Source organism: Pleurodeles waltl, chromosome 9, assembly GCF_031143425.1.
Source record: "Pleurodeles waltl isolate 20211129_DDA chromosome 9, aPleWal1.hap1.20221129, whole genome shotgun sequence".
NCBI lineage: Eukaryota > Metazoa > Chordata > Amphibia > Caudata > Salamandridae > Pleurodeles > Pleurodeles waltl.
The window spans coordinates 872694209-872714875 of record NC_090448.1 but is presented as its reverse complement, the minus strand read 5'-3'; the positions used below and the strand labels follow the sequence as shown (position 1 = coordinate 872714875).

The 20667-nt window shown below is 44.5% G+C and overlaps 1 protein-coding gene across 3 annotated transcripts in view; it reads right to left on the bottom strand.

Moving 5' to 3' along the window:
* The window catches only part of CCDC88C (coiled-coil domain containing 88C), a 476272-nt gene that overhangs the window by 25162 nt on the left and 430443 nt on the right, over positions 1–20667 (bottom strand). The window contains exons 30-31 of one of the 3 annotated variants that reach the window (XM_069208171.1): positions 11943–12152; positions 7607–8592 (exon numbers count right to left, since the gene is read on the bottom strand). In XM_069208171.1, the coding sequence (XP_069064272.1) occupies positions 7607–8592; positions 11943–12152 (1196 nt within the window). Of the gene's footprint in view, positions 1–5920; positions 8593–11942; positions 12153–20667 lie in introns of those variants that run through there. The other 2 variants (XM_069208170.1, XM_069208172.1) reach the window with 2 other exon arrangements.

Sequence of the window (20667 nt, the reverse complement as noted above, 5' to 3'; positions counted from 1 at the left end):
CTTTCTATTTATATTGAGAAGTAACAGAATTGTTTGTGCTCTGTGCCCTCTGCTGTCTGCCCCCATGGACTCCTTGAGCTGGATAGAGGCTTCAAAAAAGACTTGAGCAGCAGGATAGGCCAAAAGAGCTTCAACAGTGCACAAGGCTCAGTTCTAGCATTAAGGAAACAGGCACAATGCCACTTCACGTTCAGGAAGCACTGTAGCAGGGTCCACAATTGTTGATCTGCAAGCTGGATTGGGGCCCCAGCCTATCTTTACAGACCTTGACCTTTTGGCAGCATATCACTGCCAATCAGTACCAGTGCATACAAACTTCAAAGGTTGCAGGCTGTCAAGCTAATTCAAGACTGGTCACTGCAATCAGGGGTCTGCTAAGAGTATTTCTGGTCAGCAAAGTGGAGAGGGCAGTCTTGACTCTAAAAAGTAAGGTGTATCAAACAGGTGTTAAGGCACACAGACTCTTAGTCCACAAGCTCAAGGCACAAATCAACAGATATGGCTGAATAATTATTTTGATTTAAATTATGTTAATGAGAGAAAGGCAGACATGTTCAGTTCCTTTTACACCAAGATTTATGCTGCAAAGCAAGAGGGGGAAGGCTTTATACAGGAATTCTTTCTTGTACGGCATGACATTTCCCCTGCTTTACGGAGGGCCAGACAGAGGAGCTGAAACCATATGAAAGGGGGAAGAGAAAAACAGGCATTAAAAAATCCTGCAAAACAGGGAAAGCTCTGTGCCCGGATAGCTCTCCAAACCAGGAAAAGACCATTCAGAGCTGAAAAGTCCTTCAACGGGGTGGATTAGTCCTTCATTAAAACGATGATGAAGAGATTCAGGCTGGGAAGGCCCTTTATCAATATGAACCTAGTGAGCTGTACAATGCAGAGAGCTAGAGTGATAGCACCCTGGTGTAACGGAACTTTAGGTGCCCCCCCTGCAAAGTACATGGAGCCCCCCAAACTCACTCAGGAGCTCTCAAGCCAGGATACTGTGCTGAGAGGCTCCCCTGGAGCTCAAGGGCCATCTGCACCGCAGGGGCTGCGGGGGTCTTTGTTATGCCACTGAGTCAGCAGGGTGCCGCCTAAGTGCTTCAACCTAAAGAGGGAACTAAAGAAGGATGCCGCTTATCACTGTTGCTGTATGCTATGGTCATAGAATCCCTACAATGACAATCTGGGCAAATACTGTTATTAAAGGAATTACGTTTGGACAATAAGAGCATAAAATCTTTTTGGTAACATACATGAGGCTATCATTTTCTAACCCAGTTGCCTCTATGTCACTATTACTCAAAGCCCTAAGAATGCGAGAGGGACTCAAGATATAAAATTAATGAACATAAATCGAAACTCCTCTTTACAGGTCTGTCAGAAGTGCAGAGACCTGAAAATGGGCAAAGCAGTCCCCTTCAAGATCACTATCGATTCAGTCCACTAGCCAGGGGTGAACCTGACAGCCTCAGTCACAGAGCAGTCCTCTGCGAAACTCAGAACTAGTCCAAGAAAGAAAACAAACTTTGGAGACGGAGGGCTCTCCAGATTTCTTGGCTGGGCTGCACTGCAGCACATAAGATGAATCTATTTCTGAGGTTGCTGTGTGTATTCCGAGCCCTGCCAGTTAGACTATACGGGATGGCATTAGACTATCTCCAGCAGGCCCTGGGCTGCTTCACGTAGCAAGGGAGGTGTGCAGGGTATGAGGAAAATACATTCTTAGGACTCAGTGAGAAAGGGTGGTAGAGGGGCTTGGGATTCAGCAATCTTTTTAACTACTTGATGCGGTCCAGGTCATTTTTTGGGGGAAATGGTCAGAAAGCACTGGATTCAAATGGATGGGGCTGTGGGTAGGAGATCCCTTTGGATTTTGAAATGGCCGTCTAGTAGTCATAGCGCCCAAACATGAATTGCAGTGAAATGACTAGCGCACTGATTGAGGAGTGGAATAACACAACGAGGGGCAGACTGCTCACATCCCTCCGATCCACAACTACACAACACCCGGACTTCATGCCTGCCAAAGGTTGGGATGGGCAGAGCGGCCGTGCTGAATGGGGGGGAACTGGACTAGCTTCAGATATGCTTTCAAAGGGACAGATTACATCGTTTGTGGACTGCAGAAGCAAATTTAGGTTAATTAAAGGGCAGATTTTATTATCACCAGATCCAACCTTGGATGATGTACCTGTAAGTATGGCGAGCAGCTATAAGACCCATAACTTGGGGAACAACCTTTGACCTCCTACTAAAGGAACAACGGGATAGGTTTCCAACCTCTACTAGTCTCTTATAATCGCCACAGAGGGATGAAAGTATATACAGCAAGATGGGAGAAGGACTTTAGAAGCACCATTCCAATGGGGCAATGCAAGTCCTTATGGAGTGACATCTAAATACAGCCTTTCAGTGCAGCATCATGAAGTCACACTGGAAGTGATTCCTGAGTGTTAACTTGTCCTGCGAAGTCCCACTACAGATGCTCCAGCTACAACAGACACATGCTGAAGGAGTTTTGAGAAAGAGGCACATTTTTCCAAATATGGTGATCATGCCCCTGTTTAGTTAACTACTGGAAGGAGATCGGGGGATTCCCAGTTACCACAGAACCCACCGCCTGGTCTTAGACCTAAGGCCCAGGATATGTATATACCGGCTGCTATTGATCACTAGATGGGCCAGAAGGCATCACTCCCACTGACACAGGTAACTAGGGCTGGTGAAACACTGACCTCTGCTAATATCAAGGTATGCTGCCACCACTGTTGGATCTGCTATACCCAGGTCAGGGACAGCCTACAGTAAGGGCATGCTTGGTCTACCTCTTCAGGTCACAGGGCAGGTCTGGGACTATACATGGTCTGAGACAGGCTTCGGCTTCTGCTAAAACTCGAGATTAGCATGATGCCAGGGTATAAATAAAAACATACCAGATATACATGCATGTATACCAGGCAGTGGACAATCCTACCCCAACACACCTTAATCTAATAATGGGGTTTTGCAACGGCCAGTTATGAACATGTTAGCAAGTTTTTATTCACTGAGACAAGTAAGGGGTTGTTAGATTTTCACCATTGAAAATTATTTGCATATGCCTCCCTGCAATAGTGAGGGTATGTGTGTGTATAGGAAACCACATTCACTATCATTAGGACTAGGCAAGAACCATTAAGAACAAACAGGCAACCATATCTCCAAACTCTGATTGCCTGCAAAAAGGCCAACCAGAGGCAACTGCTCAGACAGCATCCAACCCATGGTTCCTTTGCCCACCACGACACCTCAGGACAGACACAGCCACATGCAGAATTGTCTTGACCCTGGCTCAACTGGGAAGAGTCCATCCTGTATTACCAGGCCAGGTCCTTCCAAAACCAGATGTCAAGCATTCACTTTTTACTTTTGTTGAAACAGTGGACTCCCTACTTTCATCCCATGAGGCAAGGTGATTTTCTGTACACAGGCAAACTGAGGATACACACCTTTGTGACTTCTTAGTGACACTATGTCAGCCCGCTACATATATTAACAACAAAGCTGAGCATGTTCATAAGAGCTAATAGAGGCCACAATCTTAAGAGTCATTCTAGTTCTTGATGGTGTCCCCAATCTTGAATCCTACTTCTCAATCTTTGGTACTCGAGGTAAAGAAATTAGTGACTTTCCCTACACAAGTGTATGCATTTATCTGATCTAGAAATTGATAACTACACAGCTGTCACAATATCGTCTATATTGCATCTGGGCTCATCTGGACGTTAAAAGCCGCAGAGACATATTCAGGAAGTCTGTATACCTAAATGTTGTAGTGCTGCCCCTATTAGGACTTTTTGTGCAGTTACTGATAAAAGTGGCCCAGCGATCAAAGCAAATGTTTAAGGCAATTCATTAAATTAACATTGTGTATTCTCCATCCCATTTGGAGCCTGCGTTCTGCTGGAAAGTTCTTCTATAATAAGGAAATGAACACAATGAAGAATAACAGTGCGTTATCGGACCAGCAACCGAGCTTTCACCGATAGGAAATAAAGGTTTTGAATGCATATCTTGCACTGGCATATTATGTCAAATGAGAGAGTCAGGATAAAAGTACTAAACTACGCAAACTGTAAACAAAAGAGAAAAGATGTAAAGTCACACACCAAGAAAAAGATGAACCTTGGACACCTTGAGGAAATAGGATTCACGGGAGAATTTGAGAGATCTGCCTCTCCCCTTAACAAGATGTTCACCAAACTCTCTAGAACAGAGTTTTCCAAACTGTGGGTCACTAAAATCAAAGTATTAACTAAAGATGTCTTTGAATTTTGCATTTACCTTGTCACATTTGTTGCGCTTCAAAGCTAGAGGTGGGACGTCAGGCTATGTATTCTGACAAATTGCTACTTACTTTGTCTTAATATGGTGATTGGTGCTTACAAACTCCTCGCACTTGGCAGTGAAAGAAAGTATAGTGAATTGTGTGACAAACACAGGGAGTGTGAAAAGGAAGGTTGTAGGATGTCATTTGTTTTGTAACACACCAAAATGTAAATTCCTGTAAATGAACTGTACACATTCGGCAGTTAGGAAAGTGTAAATTAAGCACTGTTTTTGAAATTCTGAAGTGTGATAGAAACAAAGATTTTAACTGTATCAAAAGAAATCAAGAAACTTACTCGGTGAGGCGGCAATGATAGTCACTGAAACGCGATTTCCACACATTATCATTTGTGTGCAATATACTTTTATCAGTAAAATTGTAAGTGTGTGCAAATTTGGTGGCCATTTCGGAGGAATGTGCTGTCTTCTTATAACAGTGCACTACCACACAATGCTTTAGCTATATTAACAAAAAAAACAATACTCCCGCCTGATGTCCATTAAGGAAGCTAGGTTGGTCATGAAAGTTTGTCTTGCTAAAAATTGGGCTGTGGTTCCAAAAAAAGTTTGGGTAGCACAGCTCTAGAATATGGCTGTGCAATGGCGGCCCAGAAGAGCTGGATCCATACCGGATTTTCATGTTAACCACTTATTATGTAAATGAGTATAATTTACAATCACTGCATGTGAATTTATTTTACATGGATTTCATGAAAACCTGGATTGTGTATCTAGTACTCCTAGACCTAGGTTGGAACACCCGTACTCTAGTACCACTGCAATGCTGTTTTGCAACTTGTTGCAAAAGGAACATAAATGTCTTATAAATGTGTAATCAATTAACTGCCCTTTGAAAACCTCTTCCTAAAACTGCCCTAAATTCTTGGCACTACAAGGCCAAAGAGGAATTCCAACCCAATTGTAATGAAGCACTAGCTAGTTCTCCTATGCACAACTTCTTCAGAGATATTATACCTCAGTGTGGTTCGCAAATGTGTGAAAACTTTACCTGCCTTACAAGACTTACTTTATTCATAGCGATCTGGCTCTCTGATCATCAATGGCTTTACAAGCACACATCAACTCTGGGAAAAGAAAGGTGGTGCACTGGCAACCATGCATCTTAGAAGCCTCACAAAGTCCCCTACACACATTCTGAAGCACGCTCATTGCTTGAGGTCCACAGTGGTGGCAATTAGGACAGTTTCTCAAAATGGTGGCACTCTGAAATGGTTACAGAGCTTTTTTCAAATACATTGTAGTTAATGGAGGCCTTCAAAACAAACAAAATACTTCACTGGTGCAGGATATACGAGTTCTTGCTTATATGTTTGTTTTTACAATAAAACTGTGGGCAGATGTATCTCTTTTTACCGACTGCCAATAAACTTCATCTTGAAAGCCAACTATTGTAAATACTGGTATTAAAAAATTTGGCACAAATCAACATACGAGAAAACCTCCGCGTAGCAGTAACCATTCTTTGAGTTTTCCTCACTTCCTCAGACAAGACTACCAGTGCGGCACTGCAAATACCAAGAAACTGAAACCACTATCCATTTATATCATAATTTATTAAAAACAATCGAGCACATTCCCACAACGTGATTGCTACATAATTTATAATAAAGAATAACATTTTTTATAAAAACTAAGCAGGATTGAGTTGATGGTAACTGATTTATCTCATCTAACTACATTAACCAGATTTAGTTGAGAAATCTAACAACCAAAGCACCCCCTCACAATCTTGGAGACAGAATTACAGATTGACTCATCCCCCTACAATCTGTACATTATCAGCAGCTGGCGAAATTCCTGACCAAAGTTAGGAAAAAATAGTTTAATAATTAAACATAAATAAGACACAAAATAATTCATTTTTAAATGCTGTAGTCAGGACTATTGCAAGGTTTTGCTTTCTACATAAAAACAAGTTCTTTGAAACATAAAAATGATTTGACATTAGTTTGAAGTGGTGAGGCTTCTTCTGCCTGCCACATTAGAAAATGCATGTGCAAGTGTGCAATCTCGAACATGCATTCACTCTATACTACTATTTATACAGCGTCTGCGCACACAGGCACGCACATGAATGGTACACAGACTCATTAACAAATTATTTACACATCTCCCCAACCACAGCTACAGCATTCAGTGTCCTTTGAGTGATATAGCCATGGACAGATGATGCTGGTTCCAGTGTGTTTCAAAAACAGAATTAAACAAATAGAAAAACGACATTGACATTTGTGATTTGCAGGTAAAGAAAGAAGTGTAACATTTACAACAGAATAGGAAGGTAAGCAAGGGTAAAAGAACAGGCCGTTTTATCTCGTTTTGAAGGACAAACTAACTCCCCTCTTCTCAACAGAAAGGCCAAATGTTTGAGAAAATATGACAGCAAGACTTGCGTGAAAGCAAACATGCTTCATGAGACGCAGCATATTGCTTATTTTGAATGGCCCAAATACTATGTATTGGAATACAGAGGGGAAAAAACAACATGGCAGCTTGAGGCACGGTATGTTTTTAAGGCGAGGGAACCACAAGTCGCAGGGGACACTGCATCCTGTGAGCCCCAGTGACTTCCCTTTCAGGAGGACTTGGCTGAAGGCCACTCTTTCTCCTTTTTGTGTGAGCTCTTGAATCAGCTTGCAAGTGCAAAGGGTAGAAAAATGCGGAGGAAAATAGATTCTTCTTCAAAGGGCAGGAATCCCCCACTCAGAGCAGGGGGTGTCAGAATGTTATGCGCCCGGCTAGTCAAACACTTTTAACTGCGGTTGCTATAACAGATGATTCCTCGGAGAAATAACCTGTATGTGTGTGTGTGTGTAGATATATATATATATATTTATATATATATATATATAAATATATATATATATATCTATACACACACACACACACATTTGATGTCATCAGCAGAACAGTGAAGTTTACATCCTGTGCGCAATGGTATTACAGTCCCCTACAAAAAGGGGAACTGTAAACTAAAAATGATAGGGTAATGTCTGGGCGTCAAAGGAAAAAAGAAAGATGAAATAAGTTTGAACGCATAAAAGAGCAATTCAAGGGACGTTGAATCTAAAAACATCCATTACCTTATTTAAAAAAAAAAAGTGAAAAGTCGTAGAAAAATAGAATATTAGAAAATACTGATTAAAAAAAGAATAATAGATGTTCCAAATTTATATCTTAAAAGATAAAATTTTAAAGTCACACACAGCCATACTCGTACCAGACTGACTGTGGGTCCCCACTGGAATCAGGGGATGCAGGGGTGCTTTTAGGGTTGCCCCCTCTGCTGTTTGATTCTTCAGTGCTGGCCACAGTAGTGTTGCAGTCTGGCGACCTGCTCGGAGGTTTGGGAATTGAGGTGTCACTTGGGCTCTTCCCCACGGTGCTTTCGACCTCACCAGGAGGGGCGGTGGCACGGACTGGGGTCACTAGAGCCACTTCTCCCAACCGCGCAGTTGGCCTTAGTTTTGTTCTTGCTGCAGAAAGCTGTGCTGAAGAATAGGACGGCTGTGTAGGCGCAGCATTCAGCCGTTCTTGCTGATTGTTCCCCAGACTGCAAGCTGAAGCTGCTGCAGATGCAGAAACAGGCTGTAGAGAGAGAGATCTTTCATCCTTTGGCATGGCTAAGGAAAGCCGCCTTAGATCAAGTGAACGACAGCGGAGGTCACTACCTTGAAAAGTCCCCGCAACCTTAGCAGACTGAGGTCTTTCTCTCAAGAGAACCTGAGATGTGCTTGATGGTGCAGAAGGGGGGAGGCTCTTACTACCCAAGTCCTTCCCCTCTTGGGTGTCCGATCCTGCTTTGTGTAAACTCCCAGGGCTACCAGTTCGAAGAAGGTCTGAAGAAGCCAAGCTGAAAGCTCTGCCCAGAGAGCTGCTCTTGTTGCTCATACCACCCAGTTGCTGCGCCTGAGTCAGAGGTCGAGGCCCGGTGAGTGAAAGGCTTTGCTGTATGGGTCGAAGGGATGCCGTTGAGCTGGACTGAGGCTCCACTTGCCTGAGGGTTGGCTTGACAGAGTGTCCTGGTTTAATCAATCTGCTGTCCACCGCATCAAATGTCTGCTTTACTGTTGGTGTAACATAGCTTGTAGGCATCTTGGAAGTTTCTTTTCTAATTGGCTGATTCAAGTGGTTTCCGATGGAGGGAGGATCATTAAGTTTTCTAAAATAATCACTCAGGAGATCATCTCGAGAATTTGCGGTATCCTGAAACACAGCAAAATGGGAACACAATTATCAATGTGCACGCTAATAACACAAGTACATCAGTATACATTGTTCAGTAGTACACACTTGACTTCCACAAGATCATTTGAGAGGACGTGCATCGAACAGGGACCAGAACAAATTTGCTAGGGATTCTACTTTACTAAGCCACAATGCGAGTAAAAAGAACTTCTGAAAAGAGGCCCTAATCGATTTGGAAAACAGCAAAGTATCATCATCATCACGCTCAGATAAAGAGGATAATGAGGAAGTTGATGGAGGAAAAATCGCGCAGAAGTAAGTATTATAAGAACGCTTGGGCACTTAAGGAGTGTGCATGTGTGTAACCACTCTCAGCTGCATCAGCTAGGCCGTTTTGGATTATGAGGATCAAATACAGAGTTGTCAGTGAGAACAGTGGTTGCTGTATTATTTTAGACAATGTACCTCGCTTTAATCGACATATGTACATGGGGACACAACAGAGCCAGTTTCTTCCCAGTCCTTTCTAAAATCACTGAATGACAATCTATTTAAACTAAAGCAAAGCTGACAGACCATAAATACAAAATACACTTTGTGTAGTGACAGTGTTTCTACCTGAAGACCGTCGGGTGCAAGCCCCTCGCAGACTGTGAAAGCTATTTTCACAATGGGATTTATTGAGAGAAGGAATTCTGACACACATGTGCCCTACGTCAAAGACTACAGTTTGGCGATCCTTGCGCGGGTGGTATCGCCCATATAGCAACACTAAATGGCAACTTCTACTTTGTTACATATGACGCAAACTTTGGGAGGTCTTACATTTTGTCTTTGAGAAAGACAGTTAAAAGAGTGAGAACCCTTATGTGAGTATTTGGATAAAACGCAGGATTTATGTCTTTATTAAAGTTGATTTCATGCGTTAGAGCTCTTGACGAAGAGGAAGGAGTAAGTAAGTGTATGTGGCAACACCCATTAGGGAATTCTGCTTATTTGATTTCTTTTTCATCTTTTCTGCTGCGTGTTGTACATGAGCACTGAAGCAGTGTAACCTGCTGAAGTGAGCCCAAATCAAGTTAATCGCTCGCAGGACAACAGGCATGACCAAACTGTTAATTCAGCATGTTCTGTTGCATGGTCAGGTGCAAGGTTAGACACAAGTTCCTTTTCTAAAACATACCACGTCATAAAACCCAAGCCAGAGTACTAACCAATGACACACCATCAGTCAAGCTGCAAACAATGCAGAAGAAGTCTGAAAACACAACAGAGTGACTACAAAGAATGAAGGTTAAAGAAGTCCACTATTCTGGCACATGAAGCATAAACGTGACATGGTGCAGCTGCAGTTAGAAGTTCCATTGTGGAAGGAGGACACTTTGTTTCACACATCCTATAATGTCATGTGTTATCCTGTATGTGCATGTCTTTCATCTGAAGTGCACAGACAGATGACCTGAATTACACTGTAAGAGACTTCAATACCAGAATAATAACTCAGCACTGAACAGAATGGCCAAAGATGGTAGGCAGTGACCACAGTTGAACCAGTAGACTTGTTCAACCCCTGATCACTATTTACCCAAAATCGTTGTACTAATATATGCTCACCTCACAAAACTGATTACTATTCTTAGATTTGAGGTAGTTCTTTCTTAATCGAGCCAAACACAACAGGGACATTATCTTCTCAACCTCTATATATAAAGGGGCAAGTAACCACTAACCTGTTAGACAAATGTTTAAATTTTGGCTTTTCTTTGAACTGTCATTAATTTGTGTAATATTACCCATTTTAATGGTTATCGATCCCGGATGGAACCAACAAAATCATTGCCCTCAGGGTTCTGCCAAATGGCAGCAACACGCAGGTAACGCACTAAACTATCTAGTCAGCAATGTAAAATGGGATCACTCAGGCTCCTTCGTTGTCTGTCTCTTTTCACAACAAAATACATCTATCTATCTTCCCTCATCTACAGGGACAGGTGGTTATCTCTGGTTAGGGGGCTGAAACATTTTTTGCTAAATGTAGAATGAGCTGGTGCCATTACAGTGAAAATGAAAATAAATAATTATTTTTTAAGTACGAAAGTTGGACTATTTTAAAATATTTGTTAGGATTAAAAAATCTTTAATAATGTTAATGACTGCTTTTTACGTTGTAATGCTAATGTATACAACTCCTAACCGCTGCTTTAATTATTGAAAACACCTCTAAAACCTTTAATTATTTTTTTAGCTTTAAACAAAGAGAAAAATTACAGTGTTTTACATATTTTAAAAATCGATCTTTTGCTTCACCTTATATTGGGCGGCTAATTGGAGTGTACCAAATTAATTTTCACAAATTTTTTATCTAAAAAGGTTCACCTTTTTTAAATCCCAATTAACAAGTACACACTTTATAACAAATTCAAATTTTCACAGAAATTATTCTAGCCATAAAAAATAAGGAGCAGCACGTTCTCTTTTTAATGAGTGCATTTTTAACCCAGTATAAATTTACCTTTGCAAAAATCCAAAATTAAAAAAAAAAACACGACTCCGATCAAGAGAACATTTTGTTTTTTTGCATCTTTTGAAACTGGGTTTTAACAGTTCACTTGCTGCTAATATGCCACTTCTCGTTTAACGAGCACACCATTTACCTGGTAAAGACCATAGTGCATACAGATAATGTACAATTGGAACAGAAAACAATTGTGCTGAAAAAGATACCGAGAGGTACTTTGATAATAGCGCCTGGTGCTAACCGTGCAGTTAAACATCAGTGAACAATATTCAGAACTTCAGGTGAAGGTGCTCCCACTTCATGCAGCCATTTTAGAAGTGTGTTACATGCTGGAGATGCCCACAACCCGCACTACCGTAATCTGTGCCCACACCACTGTTCACACTGCATTGCATGACTGAGTCCACACAGCACATTCCCACATGAATCTCTGGTTTCCTGAGAAAAGCCAACATCGCCTCACCCCTGGGGAGTCAGATATCACTAGTGATCTCGCAGAGTAACAGGAGGATGGCACACGTGAAGGGGTGCAAGGGTAGAAGAATGTGGAGACATCCCTGACAGGCCAGTACCTGGGCAAGGCTGGCAGCGCTGCCCTTTCTGATGCACCCGCCTGTCTGGAAATCTCTTGGTTTCATTCCTTCTCTTGACAAGGCTCGCAATGTGAGGTCATCAACAAGAGACAAATGTTTCAATGGGGGAAAAAGTATTCCGAGTTGCCAGAAGGACAGATTTACCCATAAACATGACATTGAAGTATTTTCAGACTACATTAAAGTGGAGAAGGTGCCACCGCCACCCCTTTGTGTGCTGTGCATCAGTGGCCGACAGAGGTGATCGCGACAGGTACCCTGGAGATATAGAGGGACGCTGCTCTTCTTTTGGCCCGGCCCCCTCTCACTGCGCTGCTCTCCCGTGGGCAACAAGGCAATGGTTGCTCTGGCTCCTCATGCTGGAGTCTGGAAGATGGGGAAGGATGAGCAGAGGGGTGCACAGCATCGGCTTCTAAGAGAAACTGGTGCAACGAGATGAGTTCTTTCTCATCTAAGCTGCGCCGGCGCTGAAAGGAAACATGTATGGTGAGAAGAAAATGAGTAGGCTGGACAGGAGTGAAGCAAATGCATTCAAAAGCTGAGGAATGCCTCCTTCACTCTACACCAAGACAGTCAACAACCCAAGAAACTAAAACCAGCTTAGAAGTTACCTGCAACGCTGTTTCACCAACCTAGCATCTTCAAGGTCTGAGGACAGATTGTGTAGGATGCATATGGCCTTATCAGTATGCATGGCGAGAGCATTTATGAAAGATCTTTACTCCACACCTTACTAGGTGAAATTTTTTCTGAAGAAATGGCAGAGGAAGCCATTTCTATAAGAGTTTCTATAAGAGTTAGAGAGATGCATAATGAAAATGTCACTTACCCAGTGTACATCTGTTCGTGGCATCAGTCGCAGTAGATTCGCATGTTCTGCAATAGCTCGCCATCTGGTGTTGGGCCGGAGTGTTACAAGTTGTTTTTCTTCGAAGAAGTCTTTCGAGTCACGGGACCGAGTGACTCCTCCTTTTGTCTCCATTGCGCATGGGCGTCGACTCCATCTTCGATTGTTTTTCCCCGCAGAGGGTGAGGTAGGAGTTGAATTGTAGTAATAGTGCCCATGCAATGGAGTGACTAAGTATGCACCTATTTAAGGTTGAGATGATACATATATAAATAATTGAAGGTAACTTCCAAACTGCTACAGGCTCCCGGGGAGGCGGGTGGGCACATGCGAATCTACTGCGACTGATGCCACGAACAGATGTACACTGGGTAAGTGACATTTTCAGTTCGATGGCATCTGTCGCTGTAGATACGCATGTTCTGCATAGACTAGTAAGCAGTTATTTCCCCAAAAGCGGTGGATTAGCCTGTAGGAGTGGAAGTAGTTTGAAATAATGTCCTTAATACGGCTTGACCTACTGTGGCTTGTTGTGCGGATAACACGTCTACACAGTAGTGCTTGGTGAATGTGTGAGGCGTAGACCATGTGGCTGCCTTACATATTTCTTGCATTGGGATGTTTCCTAGAAAGGCCATGGTAGCACCTTTCTTTCTGGTTGAGTGTGCCCTTGGTGTAATGGGCAGCTGTCGTTTAGCTTTAAGGTAGCAGATTTGGATGCATTTAACTATCCATCTGGCTATACCTTGTTTTGAAATTGGGTTTCCTGCATGAGGTTTTTGAAATGCAATAAAGAGTTGTTTAGTCTTTCTGATGTTGTTTGTTCTGTCAATGTAATACATCAATGCTCTTTTGACATCTAATGTATGTAGTGCCCTTTCAGCTACGGTATCTGGCTGTGGAAAGAACACTGGAAGTTCCACTGTTTGATTTAGATGGAACGGTGAAATAACCTTTGGCAAAAATGTAGGATTGGTCCTTAGGACGACTTTATTTTTGTGTAGTTGTATAAAAGGTTCCTGTATAGTGAACGCCTGAATCTCGCTTACTCTTCTCAGGGAAGTAATGGCGATGAGAAATGCCACCTTCCAGGTTAGGAACTGTATGTCGCAGGAGTGCATGGGTTCAAAAGGTGGACCCATAAGTCTAGTTAGGACAACATTTAGGTTCCATGAAGGAACAGGTAGTGTTCTTGGTGGTATAATTCTCCTAAGGCCCTCCATGAATGCTTTAATGACTGGTATTTTATATAGGGAAGTTGAATAGGTAGTCTGCAGGTATGCAGATATTGCTGCAAGGTGAATCTTAATGGAAGAGAAAGCTAGGTTAGATTTTTGTAAGTGAAGCAAGTAACCCACTACATGTTCTGGAGTTGTGTGTAATGGTTGTATTTGATTAATATGGCAGTAGCAAACAAACCTCTTCCATTTACTTGCATAGCAGTGCCTGGTGGATGGCCTTCTTGCTTGTTTTATGACTTCCATACATTCTTGGGTAAGTTGTAAGTGCCCGAATTCTAGGATTTCAGGAGCCAGATTGCTAGATTCAGCGATGCTGGATCTGGGTGTCTGATCTTTTGGTTGTGCTGTGTCAACAGATCTGGCCTGTTGGGCAATTTGATGCAGGGTACCACTGATAGGTCTAGCAGCGTTGTGTACCAGGGTTGCCTTGCCCAAGTTGGTGCTATCAATATGAGTTTGAGTTTGCTTTGACTGAGTTTGTTTACCAGGTAAGGAAGGAGAGGGAGAGGAGGAAAAGCGTAAGCAAATATCCCTGACCAGTTCATCCATAGGGCATTGCCTTGGGATTGTTTGTGTGGGTACCTGGATGCGAAGTTTTGGCATTTTGCGTTCTCCCTTGTCGCAAACCAGTCTATCTGAGGTGTTCCCCAGAGTTTGAAATAAGTGTTCAGAATTTGGGGGTGAATTTCCCATTCGTGGACTTGTTGGTGATCTCGAGAGAGATTGTCTGCGAGTTGATTTTGTATCCCTGGTATAAACTGTGCAATTAGGCGAATTTGGTTGTGAATTGCCCAATGCCAAATTTTTTGTGCTAGCAGGCTTAACTGCATGGAGTGCGTCCCTCCCTGCTTGTTTAGATAATACATTGTTGTCATGTTGTCTGTTTTGACGAGAATGTATTTGTGAACTATTATTGGTTGGAAAGCTTTTAGTGCTTGAAAAACTGCTAGAAGTTCTAGGTGATTGATATGCAGTTTTGTTTGATGTACGTTGCATTGTCCTTGTATGCTGTGTTGATCGAGGTGTGCTCCCCACCCTGTCATGGAAGCATCTGTTGTTATTACGTATTGTGGCACTGGGTCTTGGAAAGGCCGCCCCTTGTTTAAATTTATGTTGTTCCACCACAGAAGCGAGAGGTAAGTTTGGCGGTCTATTAACACCAGATCTAGAAGGTGACCCTGTGCTTGAGACCACTGTGATGCTAGGCATTGTTGTAATGGCCTCATGTGCAGTCTTGCGTTTGGGACAATGGCTATGCATGATGACATCATGCCTAGGAGTTGTAATACCATCTTTGCCTGTATCTTTTGTGTTGGATACATGCGTTGTATGATGGTGTTGAAATTTTGAATTCTTTGTGGACTTGGAGTGGCTACTCCCTTTGATGTGTCTATTATGGCTCCCAGGTATTGTTGTACCTTGCGTGGCAGAATTTTGGATTTTGTGAAATTGACGGTGAACCCGAGTTTGAAGAGGGTTTGTATGATCTGATTTGTGTGATTTGAGCACTGTATGAACGAATGGGCCTTGATTAGCCAGTCGTCTAGATATGGGAACACATGTATTTGCTGCCTTCTTATGTGTGCTGCGACTACTGCTAGACATTTGGTAAAGACTCTTGGTGCGGTTGTTAATCCGAAAGGCAGTACCTTGAATTGGTAATGTATTCCTTTGAATACAAACCTTAGGTATTTCCTGTGCGATGGGTGTATTGGTATATGGAAATAAGCATCCTTGAGGTCTAAAGTTGCCATGTAGTCGTGCAGTTTTAGCAATGGCAATACTTCTTGTAGTGTGACCATGTGGAAGTGGTCTGATTTGATGAAAGTGTTCACTACTCTGAGGTCTAGGATTGGTCTCAGCGTTTTGTCCTTCTTTGGTATCAGAAAGTACAGTGAGTAAACTCCTGTGTTTATTTGTGTGTTTGGCACTATTTCGATTGCATTCTTTTGCAATAGTGCCTGCACTTCTATCTCCAGGAGATTGGAATGGTGTGTTGTTAAATTTTGTGCTTTTGGTGGTATGTTTGGAGGGAATTGTAGAAATTCTATGCAATAACCATGTTGGATAATTGCTAGAACCCAAGTGTCTGTAGTGATTTCCTCCCATGCTTTGTAATAATGACCTATTCTTCCCCCCACTGGTGTTGTGTGGAGGGGGTGAGTGACATGTGAGTCATTGTTTAGTAGTAGGGGTTTTGGGGCTTTGAAATCTCCCTCTATTTCTAGGGAATTGCCCTCCTCTATATTGTCCCCGAAAACCTCCTCTATACTGTCCCTGGTAAGTGGACGGTGTCGCTTGTGAGGTGCTGGCTTGTGTGCTTTGACCTCGAAACCCCCCTCAAAAGGGCGTTTTACGGAATGTGCTGTAATTCCCTCTGCTCTGCGGGGAGTAGAGTGCGCCCATGGCTTTGGCAGTGTCCGTATCTTTTTTGAGTTTCTCAATCGCTGTGTCCACTTCTGGACCGAACAGTTCTTTTTGATTAAAAGGCATATTGAGAACTGCTTGTTGAATCTCTGGTTTAAATCCAGACGTTCGGAGCCATGCATGCCTTCTGATAGTTACAGATGTATTAATTGTCCGTGCAGCTGTATCTGCAGCGTCCATGGAGGAACGTATCTGGTTGTTGGAGATGGCCTGTCCCTCCTCAACCACTTGTTTTGCCCTATTTTGGAAGTCTTTGGGCAGATGTTCGATGAGATGTTGCATCTCGTCCCAGTGGGCTCTGTCATAGCGCGCAAGTAGTGCCTGGGAGTTCGCGATGCGCCACTGGTTTGCAGCTTGTGCTGCGACTCTCTTACCAGCTGCATCGAACTTGCGGCTTTCTTTATCTGGGGGTGGTGCATCTCCAGATGTGTGAGAGTTGGCCCTTTTCCTAGCTGCTCCTACAACAACAGAGTCTGGTGGCAGCTGTGTTGTGATGAAAACCGGGTCCGTAGGAGGCGGCTTATACTTTTTTTCCACCCTTGGTGTGATTGCCCTACTTTTGACTGGGTCCTTAAATATGTCTTTTGCGTGCCGGAGCATACCAGGGAGCATAGGCAGGCTTTGGTATGAGCTGTGGGTGGAGGAGAGTGTGTTGAACAAGAAATCATCCTCGACCTGTTCTGAGTGGAGGCTTACGTTGTGAAATTGTGCTGCTCTAGCCACCACCTGAGAGTACGCGGTGCTGTCTTCTGGTGGAGATGGTTTTGTAGGGTATGCCTCCGGGCTGTTATCTGACACTGGGGCGTCGTATAGGTCCCATGCGTCCTGATCTTGGTCACCCTGGCTCATGGTGGTGTGAGCTGGGGAGTGTGATGGCGTTTGTGCTGGTGAAACGTTAATTACGGGCGGAGGAGAGGGTGGTGGTGTAACTCTTTTCACCACTTTTGGTTGTGGTGCTTGTTCCGTCTGGAACTCCAACCTTCTCTTTCTCCTAATGGGGGGAAGGGTGCTTATTTTTCCTGTCCCCTGCTGAATGAAGATACGCTTTTGCGTATGGTCCACATCAGTTGCTTGTAGCTCTTCCTCAAACCTATGCTTTTGCATTTGGGAGGTTAGCGAGTGCTCTTCTGTATAAGAGCCTGAAGCTGGGTCGCTTGCAGTTTGTTTCGGCATCGAAACTTTGTCTGCGTGTTTTTTCGGCTCCGAGGTGACTTTTTTCCTTTTCGGGGCCGAAACCTCTCGGCGTCGATCTGTTTCGGTGCCGCTGTCTCGGCGTCGAGCCGTGTCGACACCGGCATCTCGGTGTCGAGGCTTGTCTCCAGCACTTTCTCGGTCCCGAGAAGGCTGCGTGCCTGTGTCTCGACCGGAGTCGGACGATCTCGGCACTGTTTGGGCCTTTTTCGGTGCCGAAGGTCGGTCACCGAATTTATGGGTCGAGCCATGGCCTGGTGGCAGTAGCGTCCCCTGGGCCTTGTAAATGTTTCTTTGTGTGGTTTTCGACGTCTTACTCACGGTTTGTGTATCGTCGAATCCTTCGGAGTCTGAGTCTTGGATCGAGAAGGAACCTTCCTCTTCTTGTTCCTCGAACTCCCGTTGGGCTGTCGGTGCGGACGCCATTTGAAGTCTTCTGGCTCGACGGTCTCGGAGTGTTTTTCGGGACCGGAACGCACGACAGGCCTCGCAGGTGTCTTCGCTGTGCTCAGGTGACAGGCACAGGTTGCAGACCAAGTGTTGGTCTGTGTAGGGGTATTTATTGTGGCATTTGGGGCAGAAACGGAACGGGGTCCGTTCCATCGGCGTTCTTCAGCACGCGGTCGGGCCGACCAGGCCCCAACGGAGGATCGAAAAACTACCCCGAAGGGCACCGGAGCTCTTCGATCTTCGATGCGGTGTGGAATCTAAGTACGCCGATCCCGAACGCAACAATACCGACGAAAATCTTCCGAAATTAACTAATTTTTTCCGTTCCGAAACTCGGAGCGACAGGAACACGTCCGAACCCGATGGCGGAAAAAAAACAATCGAAGATGGAGTCGACGCCCATGCGCAATGGAGACAAAAGGAGGAGTCACTCGGTCCCGTGACTCGAAAGACTTCTTCGAAGAAAAACAACTTGTAACACTCCGGCCCAACACCAGATGGCGAGCTATTGCAGAACATGCGTATCTACAGCGACAGATGCCATCGAACACATCTTTACTCTATTATAGCAACATATAATTTATAAAAGACGCATGTAGGAAGCTGGCTCTGTATATACTATTTCAAAGTAAGAAATAGTGTGCACAGAGCCCAAGGGTTCCCCTAGGAGGTAAGACAGTGGCAAAAGTAGATAATTCTAATGCTCTATTTTGTGGTAGTGTGGTCGAGCAGTAGGCTTATCAGAGGGTAGTGTTAAGCATTTGTTGTACATACACAGGCAATAAATGAGGAACACACACTCAAAGACTTACTCCAGGCCAACAGGTTTTTATATTGAAAAATATATTTCCTTAGTTTATTTTAAGAACCACAGGTTCAAGATTTACATTAAACACTTTAAATGTAAGGTACTTCACTTAGATACTTTTGGAACTTTGAAAGAAAACAATATAATAAACAGTCTTTGTAAAAATGGCCACAGTGCGAAAATCAACAGTGCCTGGGGGAGGTAAGTAAAGGTTAGATTAGGAGGTAAGTAAAACACTTACAAGTCTCAGTACTGGGGCATAGGCAGCCCACCGTTGGGGGTTCAAGGCAACCCCAAAGTTACCACACCAGCAGCTCAGGGCCGGTCAGGTGCAGAGGTCAAAGAGGTGCCCAAAACACATAGGCGCCTATGGAGAACAGGGGGTGCTCCGGTTCCAGTCTGCCAGCAGGTAAGTACCTGCGTCTTTGGGGAGCAGACCAGGGGGGTTTTGTAAAGCACTGGGGGGACACAAGTAGGCGCACAAAACACACCCTCAGCGGCACAGGGGTAGCCGGGTGCAGTGTGCAAAGCAGGCTTCGGGTTTTGTATAGGTTTCAATGGAGGGACCCGGGGGTCACTCTAGTGGTGCAGGCAGGCTTTTCGGGACAGCCACCACCTGGGCAAGGCAGAGGGTCGCCTGGGGGTCACTCCTGTGTCGAAGTTCGTTTCCTTCAGGTCCTGGGGGCTGCGGGTGCAGTGTTGGTTCCAGGCGTCGGGTCCGCTGTTACAGGCAGTCGCGGTCAGGGGGAGCCTCTGGATTCTCACTGCAGGCGTCGCTGTGAGGGCTCACGGGGGTCATCTCTGGTTACTCACGGGCTCGCAGTCGCCAGGGAGTCCTCCCTGAGGTGTTGGTTTTCTGCAGGTCGAGCCGTGGGCGTCGGGTGCAGAGTCTCACGCTTCCGGCGGGAAACGTGAAGTCCTTGGAAGTTGCTTCTTTGTTGCAAAGAAGTAGCTGGTTTTGAACAGGGCAGCTGTTCACGGGAGTTTCTTGGTCCTGTAGTTTAGGGCAGTCCTCTGAGGCTTCATAGGTCGCTGGTCCCTGTCAGATGCGTAGCTGGAGAAGGTTTTCGAAGTTGGAGACAGGCCGGTAGGGCTGGGGCCAAATCAGATGTCATCTTCCTCCTCCTCTGCAGGCTTGTAGGTCAGCAGTCCTTCTTTCTTCAGGTTGCAGGAATCTAATAACCTGGGATCTTTGGTGCCCCTAAATACTGAATTTAGGGTGTGTTTAGGTCTGGGAGGGCAGTAGCCAATGGCTACTGTCCTTGAGGGTGGCTACACACTCTTTGTGCCTCCTCCCTGTGGGGAGGGGGGCACATCCCTAATCCTATTGGGGGAATCCTCCAAAACCAAGATGGAGGATTTCTCAAGGCAGGGGTCACCTCAGCTCAGGACACCTTAGAGGCTGTCCTGACTGGTGGGTGACTCCTCCTTGTTTTTCTCATTATCGCCCCTGGACTTGCCGCCAAAAGTGGGGGCTATGTCCAGGGGCGGGCATCTCCACTAGCTGGAGTGCCCTGTGGCATTGTAACACGAAGCTTGAGACTTTGAGGCTCACTGCTAGGTGTTACAGTTCCTGCAGGGGGGAGGTGTTAAGCACCTCCACCCAGTGCAGGCTTTGTTTCTGGCCTCAGAGAGCACAAAGGCTCTCACCCCAGGGGGTCCGAAACTCATCTCAGCAGCAGGCTGGCACAGACCAGTCAGTCCTGCACTGAAGGATTGGTTAAAATACAGGGGACATCTCTAAGATGCCCTCGGTGTGCATTTTTTAATAAATCCAACACTGGCATCAGTGTGGGTTTATTATTCTGAGAAGTTTGATACCAAACTTCCCAGTATTCAGTGTAGCCATTATGGAGCTGTGGAAAAACTCCCAGACCATATACTTAATATGGCCACACTGTACTTACAATGTCTAAGAATGGACTTAGACACTGTAGGGTCATATTGTTCATGCAGCTATGCCCTCACCTGTGGTATAGTGCACCCGGCCTTAGGGCTGCAAGGCCTGCTAGAGGGGT